Below are 11,685 nucleotides of genomic sequence, written 5' to 3'. Positions count from 1 at the left end.
TTTATTTGTCTGACTGCTCTGGTTAGAACTTCAAGTACTATATTGAATAGACATGGAGAGAGTGGGCAGCCTTGCCTGATTTTTGTGGAATTGCTTTAATTCCTCTCCATTTAGTTTGATGTTGACTATTGGCTTGCTGTATATTGCTTTGATAACAACGTTTAGGTATGCGCTTTGTATCCCTGATCACTCCAAAACTTTGAACATGAAGGGGTGTTGAATTTTGTCAAAGGCTTTTTCAGCATCTAATGAGATTATCTTAGGGTTTTACTGCTGGGAACAGACATCATGACCAAGGCAACTGTTATAACGATGACATTTAATTGGGGCTGGCTTACAGGTTCAGAGGTTCAGTTCATTATCATCAAGGCCTGAGCATGGCAGTGTCCAGACAGGAATGGTGCAGGAGGAGCTGAGAGTTTTACACCTACATCTGAAGGCTGGTAGGAGACAACTGCCTTTAATGTGGTTAGGGTGGTTTCATTGCCCACCCCAACAGTGACACACTTCCTCTGACAAGACCACACCTCCTGATAAAGCCTCTCCCTGGGTCAAGCATATTCACAGAGATCATATGATTTCTTTTCTTTCAGTTTGTTTATATTGTTGGATTATGTTGATGGATTTTTGTATATTGAACAAACCCTACTTTCTAGTGGATGAGTGAGGATGCTTGAATTTCACTTAGAAGGTGGAAATAAAACAGTCATAGGAGGCAGATGGAGGGAGGGAACTGTGTGGGTGAGGGGATGGGGAAGGGAATGGGAGGTTCAGGATTGAATGTGGGGACAGGCAGGAGAGATGGCCAGATCATCACGAGAACCAATGCAAATCTGCAACTGATGAGGGTGGGAAAGTGTGTGTGGGGGAACTTGTGGACATACTAGAGACCTGGGGTAGACTTGTTCAAGAATCAATGGGGATGACCTTAGCTCACAGCATTTGATATATGGAACCTGAAGAGGCCACTTCCTGTAGCCAGGCAAGAACCCCAGTGGAGTGATAGAGACACCAACCCAGCCACAAAACCTTTGACCCCAAATTTAACCTGCCTACAAGAAATGCAGGGACTGGAGATGGAGCAGAGACTACAGAATGACCAAGAAATAAGTGGCCCAACTAGAGACCCATCTCATGGGCAAGCACCAATCCCTGACACTATTAGTGATACTCTGTCATGCTTGTAAACATGAGTCTAGCATGGATGTCCTCTAAGAGTCTCCACCCAGTAGCTGACTCAGATGATTGCAGAGACCTTCAGCCAAACAGTGAATAATGCTTGAGGACTCTTATGGAAGAGTTGAGGGAAGGCTTGTGGGCTCCAAAAGGGGATGGAACTACATAGGAAGGCTAAAAGAGCCAACAGACCCAAGCTCTCAGAGACTGAACCACCAGCCAAAGAGCATACATGGGCTGGACCTAGGTCCCCCTGTACATATGGAACAGATGCGCAGCTTGGTCTTCAACTGGAATGGGGGCTATCCTAAAAAGCTGTTGCCTGTCTGTGGGATATATTCTTCTAGCTGGGCTGTCTTGTCTGGCTTCAGTGGGAGAGGATGCACCTAGCCCTGCAAAGACTTGATGTGCCAGGGTGGAAGGATAACCAGGGGAGCCTCCACCCTCTCAGAGGAGAAGGAGAGGGGGCATTGGGGAAGGACTATGGGAGAGGCTAACCAGAAGTGGGGGCAGCGATCAGGCTGTAAAGTGAATAAAAGTAAAACAACAACAACAACAACAACAACAACAACAAAAACCCTACAACTAAATCTAACCAAGGAAGTAGAAGGAAAACTTTAAATCTCTGAAGGAAGGAATTCAGGGAGCTACTAGAAAACAGAAAAACTATCCATACTCATGAATTGGTAGAATATTGTAATAATGACAATTCTATCAAAGGCAATGTACAGATTCAGTGCAATCCCAGTCTCTCAAAGTCCACCCCCACAGTGACACACTTCTTACAACAAAGCCACACCTCACAATAGTGCCACTCCCTAGGTCAAGCATAAAACATCATAGATGAGGATTAGAAAACAAGGCACTCAAAAGATAGTAAGGGACAATAAAGAGCATGGCTATGTGTTCATTGCTTTTAAAGTAGTTATCTATGAGGTTTACGTGGAGTTTGAAGTCACTGTCTTACTAGTAGATGGTTGTGGAGGGGCACCTGACAGGTACAGTTGACAGAGTAGAGGTGTAGTTCTACAAATAAAGGAAGGTAGGACATGTTACACGTGGTTTAAGATTCTCAGACAATTTCTAGAGAAAGGAATGAAGTTCCTGTCCACCTAGAGCCATACACATTGAGGTTTTAGGCTTAGGACATTGACAATTTTATATACAATATCTATGCAGGGAAGAAATATTAAGTCTATGTCAGCAGCCTTTACAGCAAATGCTGCTCATTGTGCTAGAATCCTTGCTCGGTTGGCAAGAGTTTTTTTTTTTTTTTTTTTTAAATGGGTAATTTTCTTTCTTTCTTTCTTTCTTTCTTTCTTTCTTTCTTTCTTTCTTTCTTTCTTTCTTTCTTTCCTTCTTTCTTTCCTTCTTCCTTTCTTTTCTTCCTCCTTTCTTCTTCCTAAGATCTCGTTACAGATGGTTGTGAACCACCATATGGTTGCTGGGATTTGAACTCATGACCTTTGGAAGAGCAGTCAGTGCTCTTACCTGCTGAGCTATCTCAGCGGCCCGGCAAGAGGTTTTAATCAGACCTGGAGATGACAGGATCCTTCTCTCATACCTCAGGTTCCCTGCCTTCTTGTCCTGTCTCATTCCTATAGAATCCACCTCTGACTTGTTTTAATAAACCTGAGTTGCTGGTTTGGTTTTTAACCATAAGTTTGAATACCATAGTCTGATTATGCAGTCTTTGATTCTCTTAACACCACAGGAGTCCCTTGAGTCACCATACATATTTATGGCCACCTTACTGGTCCTTAAGGCCTTTGTAGTTTTGATCCCTGAAAGTTTCTTCACCTCTGTTTGGAATGTCCTATCTTAAAAGTCAAGATGGGCTGGAAAGTCACATCTTAAGTCTTGCAATCATTTTGTGAAAAGAAGGATATTTCACCTCCTTTTGCTTGGAGGATTTTTCTTGAACAAGCCTATGATTATCTTTTCTCTGTATCTTTGTATGTGTACACATTTCTTAAGTTAGATAGGCCTATTATTAAATGCAAGCCAGGGATATATATACATCTATTTAAATGTTAAGTAAGAGTCTTGGCAGCTCTAAGAAATCTTGTTCATAAGGCCCTGGAAAACAATGCTCTCAGATGTAAATATCAGGGAAATCCTCACTTCCTGTGATGAGTGTCAGACCAGGTGCCTTGCTTTAAGCAGTAAACATTTGCTATGTGAGAGAGAGATGGGGTGGGGAGGGGAGAGAGAGGAGGGGAAGGGAGGACAGGGAGAGGGAGAGAAACGGGGGCGGGCGGAGAGAGAGGGGGTAAGAGGGAAAGGGAGGGGGAGGAAGGGGAGGGGGAGAGATGGGGGAGGGGGGAGAGAGAGAGGTTTCTTTTTTTTTTTATTTGGATACATTTTATTAACTAAAACAGTGGTCTGCTAACAAGGAACTCGAAGCAGTGTTACCAAGTTTTCTTACATGGGGCATCACATTGGATTTCATCTGTATTGCACAAAAGGTTACAATTTCCCACCCAGGTATGCAATCTCATTGGTACTTTGCCTATGATGCCTTTCATAGACTGGTTTGAGGCTCATAAAAGATCTCTCTCTCTCTCTCTCTCTCTCTCTCTCTCTCTCTCTCTCTCTCTCACACACACACACACACACACACACACACACACACACACACACGCACATACATTTGTAGATATTTTGAGATTTTTATTTAAAATGTCAAAAGTATCAATGTAATTCTATCTCATACCATTATTACCCTCTCTCCTTCCCACATGCTCTTCCAGTGTAGGCGAGCATTATACCCCTCTTTGCTCATGGCTCCTCAGGATCTGCCTTGAGAACAGTGCGAAGTACCGGAAAACGCTGGTGGGCTCAGAGAACCACCACTCCCAGCATCCTCCACGTTCCCAGTGCCCGCGGTTTCCTTTTCCGGTCTGGCCGCTGAGGAAACTGTAAAAGCTATGCTAGGGAGGCGGCGCGGAGCTTGATTCACCTTCACCTGCTCTGGGCACCCGCTGACCCCGGGTTTCCGCCCGGAGAGCAGTCAGATATGAACGGACGGGTGGATTATTTAGTCACGGAGGAAGAGATCAACCTGACGAGAGGACCTTCGGGTAGGCGCGGGACGTGGAGGGAGTAATTGCTGCGTCCCTTGCTTTGGCGGAGCCGGGTTTACCTGACTGGAGAGCAGGCAGGCCCCGACCGAGCGGCTTCCCAGAACGCTATCGGGCACGGAGCAAAGAGTCCATTGGCATCTTTTGTTAGCTAGATAACGGACCCAAGGACTCTGCCCCTTAATCCAGTCGGATTACCGCAGGCGTTTATGGCCAGGACGGCTTTCTTGCTGTTGGTGGCAATAGCCAAGACCAGGAAAAAGCCCGCTGTTTAGCCAGCGTGTGGGAGCCGCCGTATCCGTTATTCAGTTGCTTGCTCCATCCTTGTTTCTTCGCCGAGGGCCCGTTCAGGTAAAAACAGGAGCAGCGAATGGCGGTGTGTGTGTGTGTTTCGGAGTGCCTCGCAGTTTCTCCGGTGCTAGGGTCCCTGCCTGCATTTCTGCGGAGTCAATTTACAATATCAACTGGAATGCTAAAGCGGGCGGAGGAGACCTTTTACAGAAGTTTTCAGACCTGGCGCTACTTGACCAGCATTACTTGGGCGTTTACGTTTTTACTTTTTAGCAAAATATTAAAATGAAAATGTTGTTTTCTTTAGGGATTTGGATTCAGTGTGGATCAAACAATTCTTGAAACAAACACTTCATGTGATTCTGACAGGAAAATCCCCATTTAGCGTTGCTGTGTGGTCTTCCTCATGGATGCTCATTGCTGGATTACTACATCGTGTCACTGCCTTCCTTAGGCTTTGCAGTTTTCTTTATGGCCTTAACATTTTAGGTTTAGGGTTCACCACTTAGGGCCAAGGTTTTTTGTTTTGTTTTTGTTTTTGTTTTTTTTTTTTTTAATCTAACATCTTACCAGTTTTTTGTTGTTATTTTATTATTACTATTATTTTTTGCTTGTTTTAATGTATTGGCAGAATAACTTAACTGATGGATGCTTGTAGTTTCTTTTCTGTAACATGGAGACAGTTATGAAATGAAGTGTTTCACATATAGTGTTAGGATGAAGCCAGTTGCTCTCTGGAAAATATTTAGGACAATGTCTTGACATATGGTAAGCAGTGTGTATTTGTTACTGTTGCCATTAGTGAGTGAATGGCTAAACTGACTCCAGTAAGTTCTGTTAAATACTGTATTCCAAGAGTTGAATAAATCATTGGTTACTGTGAATTTCTATTCTGATGGCCACTACTTAGCATAGTCTGTTAACTTTTCTCATCTATAAGTTTGCAATAGCTTAATCACTGCTGACTATTCTGTGTAAAGCACAGCTTTCAGAACTAGTCATATTTTTTGTCTTCCTGTTATGAGAAAATTGGAAGTTGATCGTATTTATGGGAATAACTTTCTGCTAATCTTTGTGGTTTATACAGAAGCTTTGCTCTGGGTAGCTCTTTGGGGGTGCTGAGGTAACTTGACAGAAGCTAGAGTTAATCTGGGAAGAACCTTAGTGGAGAAAAACTGCCCCCATCAGATTGCCTGTAGGCACACCTGTTGGCCATTTTTTAAGTTGATGATGGAGATGGGAGAGTCCAGCTCACTGGGGGCTGTGCTACCATGGGGCAGGTAGGTGGTCCTGGATTGTACGAAAGCAGGCTGAGTGAGTCATTAGGAGCAAGGCAGTAAGTAGTGCGGTTTCAGTTGTGTCTCCAGGCCTGTGTTGACTTCTCTTCATGATGGTCTGTTTAGGATTCAGTAACTCCTTTCATCCCTTCATGCTTGTATCATGGTGGTTTTTTTCACAGCAGTAGAAACCTAAACTGAACTCAGAAACTTTTGCCCAAGGCTTTTCAATATGCCCAAGTTTCTTGAATCTAATTTTCTTATTTTATTTAATTCTTCATTCGAACTTTGAGATTAAGGTAGTAGAAATGGATTTTTATTACATTTGTGTGTCTATGTGTTTTTGTTTGTTTGTTTGTTGGGGAAGGGGCCTGTAGAGGTCAGAGGACAACTTTCAGGAGTCAGTTTTCTCCTCCTATCGTGTGGGTTCCAGGGATTGAACTCAGGTTGTCAGACTTAATGGCAAATACTTCTTACCCGATGAGCTCTCTCACCCAGCAGTCTCAGATCTGTAAATAAAAGTCTGTTTTTTTTTTTTTTTAAATGTGTTTTTAAACTTTTGGTAATGAACCCATAGGATCAATGAGATACACGTTTCTGATTCCCTTTGCAAATGCATTAAGGCATCTAGTTCTTTAACCTAAATAACCTACCATGATACTACTTTTTGTGATGTTTGAGGTTGTCTTCTTGCCACATAGTAAGAACCCAATATACTTGGACATAGAGTCTCTTAGCCGTGGTATCACAGTATTACCAGGTCTTCTGACAAGAGCAGACTTCTGATATTATTCTTGCTTTAAGCATAAAATTTGACTTAATATCATTGTTTGAACTTTTGGGTATTTGAATAGGCATTGTCTAATTTCTAAGCATTGAATTTACAGATCTAAAGTTTCTAGTCTTAGTATTTTCCTTCAAAGATTAGAGCAGGGAAAAGCTTCAAAAGACTAAATAAGAGGAATACTTATAGCTAGTTAACATATTTTTACACAAAAGGGTTTATTTTTGAATTGTATAGTTATTTGTTTAAAAATAAAGTTCCATTGAGTGGTTTCTGGACTTTTTATAAAATATTTTTTTTTAAAGATTTATTTATTTATTATATGTAAGTACACTGTAGCTGTCTTCAGACACTCCAGAAGAGGGCGCCAGATCTCGTTACGGATGGTTGTGAGCCACCATGTGGTTGCTGGGATTTGAACTCTGGACCTTCGGAAGAGCAGTCGGGTGCTCTTACCCACTGAGCCATCTTTCCAGCCCCTATAAAATATTTTAAATTATTAGTCATTGTCATTAGTCAGGATTCTCTAGAGGAATTAAGTCAATAGAATGAATATCTGTATCAAAAGGGAATTTGTTAGATTAGCTTACATGGTAAAGTCTGAGAAGTCTAGCAATGGCTACTTGCACAGTGAAGGCTGAGAGCCTGATAGCTGCTCAGCAGACCCAACTTGGTGCTGACAATTTGGAGGATGCCTTGAGAGTCACTGGCCTTTAGTCCATATTGGAATCCCAGTGATGAAGGGTTCTGATAGCAGGGCAGAAATGTGGCAACAGCAGGAACAGCAGCAACAGGGTAGACTTACGCATTTACTAACAGGGTGGGTGATTAAACTCATCAGGGAAGTGTGAAGGAAGTACAGCTTTAAAAAGCAAGCTTTTTCCCTTGAACTGCCTATCTGGTTGACACTGGAAAGTACTGTCTACAATTTAGGGTGAGTCTTTCCATTTCAGAAAACCTCATCAAGAAAATCCTTTATATTTTGTTCATGGCTAATCTCTTAGTTGATTCCAGTACCAGTCAAATTACAGTGATATAAATCATTGAACTTGCTAGGAAAAAGTAATTACAAATTTAGGATTAAATTTGGTTAAAAAAAATCGTTGGAAGTTTGTTGGTTCAGTAAACAAGGAAAGGTTTCAAGTTCCTGCTTATCACTTCCTAGAGCTGATTCCTGGTCTGTGGCACCGTTGGTCTCAGAATCTTCATGGAGAGACACAGGGAATAAGTCAGGAATTACCACTGACAATGTCTAGGTAATTTTGATAGTGTCATAGAAGTCTTTCTAGAGGAGCAATATAAGAAGCCTCTGATTCGGAGTATGCACTACTGTTTGCAGGCAGCACTGTCTGGTTTGGCGGGGTGAGTGTGTGTATGATTACTATCTGTGCCAGTATTGTATCAGACAAGAATCTTGGATATTTACAGTTTAGTAAGGCAAATGAACCTACTGAAAACAAACAAGCCCACAATCATAGGAAAGTCACAACAATGAAATGAGTGTCTAAGGGGTGAAAAGGAAAAGGTATGTAGCTTGGCCTTTGCCCTGTGCTTGCTTCCTCGCCCTAGTAAGGAAAATCTCGGCAGTCTTTGATTTCAGAAGACTGTTTTGCTTTTGTTCTTGGGCTCATTCCTTATGTTATTTTAAATAATTTCTATCATTAAAAAAAGATTTTTAAAAATTATCCATATGAATGTTTTGTCTGCATTTGAATGTGTAATATGTGTACCTGGTATTTACAGAAGCCAGAAGACTGCTAAGGATCCCGGAGCTGGTTGTGAGCCATAAGGTGGGTACTGGGAAATGAACCCAGTCCTGTGCAAGGGCAGCAAATGCCCTTAACTGCTGAGCTATCTCTCTGGTCCCCAGGTTTTTGACAATTTTAGCTGGTAATCTAAATATTTGTCAAAAGCAGTAGTCGTAATCTCAAATGCTTCCAGAGGTTGAATGGTCCATTTTTTATCCTCTAGAACAAGACTTGGAGGCTCTCACTTTTTCTCATATCAGATTTAGAGATCTTAAAGTTGTGAAGACTCACTATTCTGAACACTATGACAAGACCAATTTAACTTTTATTCTCTGTACCAAAGATTGAACAACTGAGTATTCTTAGGGTTCCAGTATCCAGATATAAGGGCTCAATGGGTTTTAGCAATCTGCCATCTTCAGAGAGGAAAGAAGAAATGTCCATATCTTTATTGTCTGTAGAGGCCCTTTAAAGGAAGGGATACTTAGCACAATGCTTTCATATAGAATAATTAAGGAAGTATCTTTCTGGAAGTGTACTAATATATATTTTATACTCATTTTTTTTATGTTTTGTTTAGGCTAAATGAGTCTCTGTTTATAGTCACATAGGCTTATTTAGATCTTAAGAATTCTTTTTTTTTTTGGTTTTTCAAGACAGGGTTTCTCTGTATAGCCCTGGCTGTCCTGGAACTCACTTTGTAGACCAGGCTGACCTTGAACTCAGAAATCTGCTTGCCTCTGCCTCCCGAGTGATGACCTTATAGAACTCTTAAATAGTAGGTGTTTAATCCACACTATTAGATTGGGAAGTGGTCCGAGGGAGATTAAAGACTTGCTCAAGGTCTAAGGCCAGCAAGAGTCCTAAGAGTCTACTCCAGGTCTGTTGATTCTACTGTACTAGATGTTTTCTCCCACCACAGTACCTAAGAGTTTGACTGTTAACCTTTTCCTTAACTTTCTTTTTTGTTTTTGTTGTTATAGCATACCTATTGCTTAGAGGGATTTAATACATGTAAAAAGATGTAAAAATGGGCTAGAGAGATGGCTTAGTGGCTAAGAGCACTGACCTCTTCCAGAGGTCCTAAGTTCAGTTCCCAGCAACCATATGGTGGCTCACAACCATCTCTAATGGGATCCGATGCCCTCTTCTGGTGTGTCTGAAGAGAGCAACAGTGTACTCACATATATACAATAAATAAAAAAAAATGCTTAAAAAAGCTGTAAAAATTGCATTGTGGAAAGTTTTTAGGTGGGCACATCAAGGTGAGAACCTGAGACTGCACACTCGTCTAGCATTTAGTTTCCAGTCCTGTGCTTCCCACTTAACTGCAGATGCTGACAGTTTTGTGACTTACTCCTTCCTGCACCTGTTAAATAGACTGGAGACTATAGTGCTCTGTCTTTGCTCTGTTTTCTCTGGCTACAGGAAATCCAGCCCTTTATGGAATTTATAGTACAATAGAGACATGTATTCACATGCAAAGGGTTAAATCTGATTACTAAGGTTCACGTGGTTAAGGACTGTGAGTGTATCTATGTAGCAGGAAGGAAAAGGAAGAGGGCTTCATGAAAGAGCATGCTAGTCTGACCCAGTATTAGTTGTGACAAATAACTGACAAAAACAATTTAGGGGAGAGTTTATAGTTTGAGGGCAACCTCCATCATGGCAGGAAAGACCCAGCAACCGGAACGTGAGGGTCTGGTCGTGTTGCCCTGCACAGTAAGGAGCAGAGAGATGGGTGCTGATGTTCTACTCATTTCCCCTTTTTATCCAGCCTAGGTCCCAGACCATAGAACACCTCCATTCAGGATAAAGTCTTCCTTTCTGTTAAGGTTTCCAAGAACACTCTCTTAAATATGACCAGAAGTTTGCTCCCTAGGTGATTTAAAATAAATTGGCAATAAAGATAAACCATCCCAGACTCCATCCTGGAAAAGGTCAAAGGATGGAGGTAAGGGCCTTTTTGATAAGCTTAAAGAGGCTTTATAGAAAGGACATGTTTTAGTGCAGGATTATGGGTAAAGAGAGCCTTAGCCATAATAATAATAATATTAGGAAAAAAATGTATTTCTAGATCAGTGAATAAACCAGTCTGGGTATAGAAGAGGTTTAGTTTAGGAGATTCAAGAGAGAAATCGCCCAGGTAAGCAGAGATTGAATTTTTGAGACTATTCAGTATAAGTGTGAAATCAATCTTTCTAAGATTCCATCTTAATACTTCTTCCTATTCATTGGTCAAAACTCAGGCTAAGAACCCTCTCCTCTGAAGTCATCTTTTTTTTTCTTGTAAATATATTTTTCTTTTTTTCTTATTTATTAATTTATTTTATTAGATATTTTCTTTATATACATTTCAAATGCTATCCTGAAAGTTCCCTATATACCCTCCCCCCGCCCTGCTCCCCTCCCCACCCACTCCCGCTTCTTGGCCCTGGCATTCCCCTGTACAGGGGCATATAAAGTTTGTAAGACCAAGGGGCCTCTCTTCCCAGTGATGGCTGACTAAGCCATCTTCTGCTACTTATGCAGCTAGAGACATGAGCTCTGGGGTACTGGTTAGTTCATATTGTTATTCCACCTGCAGACCCCTTCAGCTCCTTGGGTGCTTTCTCTAGTTTCTCCATTGGGGCCCCTGTGTTCCATCTTATAGATGACTGTGAGCATCCATTTCTGTATTTGCCAGGCACTGGCATAACCTCATATGAGACAGCTATAACAGGGTCCCTTATCAAACTCTTTCTGGAATATGCAATAGTGTCTGGGTTTGGTGGCTGATTATGGGATGGATCCCCAGGTGGGGTAGTCTCTGGATAGTCCATCCTTTTGTCTTAGCTCCAAACTTTGTCTCTGTAACTCCTTCAATGGGTATTTTGTTCCCTATTCTAAGGAGGAGTGAAGTATCCGCATGTTGGTCTTCCTTCTTCTTGATTTTTCTTGTGTTTTGCAAATTGTATCTTGGATATTCTAAATTTGTGGGCTAATACCCACCTATCAGTGAGTGCATATCAAGTGACTTCTTGTGTGATTGGGTTACCTCACTAAGGATGATATCCTCCAGATACATCCATTTGCCTAAGAATTTCATTGTTTTTAATACCTGAGTAGTACTCCATTGTGTAAATGTACCACATTTTCTGTATCCATTCTTCTGTTGAGGAACATCTGGGTTCTTTCCAGCTTCTGGCTATTATAAATAAGGCTGCTATGAACATAGTGGAGCATGTGTTCTTATTACCAGTTGGAACTTCTGGGTATATGCCTAGGAGAGGTATTGCTGGATCTTCCTGTAGTATTATGTCCAATTTTCTCAGGAACCTCCAGAC

General features: G+C 41.5%; 1 protein-coding gene across 1 annotated transcript in view; it reads left to right on the top strand.

Annotated features, from left to right (window-relative positions):
• The first annotated feature begins 4,083 nt into the window (after nucleotides 1-4,083).
• Synj2bp (synaptojanin 2 binding protein) overlaps nucleotides 4,084-11,685 on the top strand; it is a 39,762-nt gene continuing 32,160 nt past the window's right edge. Inside the window, exon 1 of the mRNA XM_085830520.1 lies at nucleotides 4,084-4,259. Coding sequence (XP_085686646.1) covers nucleotides 4,196-4,259 — 64 coding nt within the window. The 5' untranslated portion in view covers nucleotides 4,084-4,195. The remainder of the gene's footprint in view (nucleotides 4,260-11,685) is intronic.

The sequence above is a fragment of the Mus caroli genome, unplaced genomic scaffold (genome assembly GCF_978045245.1).
Source record: "Mus caroli unplaced genomic scaffold, Mus_caroli_1 scaffold_14, whole genome shotgun sequence".
In the NCBI taxonomy this organism is placed as follows: Eukaryota; Metazoa; Chordata; class Mammalia; order Rodentia; family Muridae; genus Mus; species Mus caroli.
Note: the sequence above shows the minus strand (reverse complement) of the source record. Positions and strands in the feature narration are given on the sequence as shown.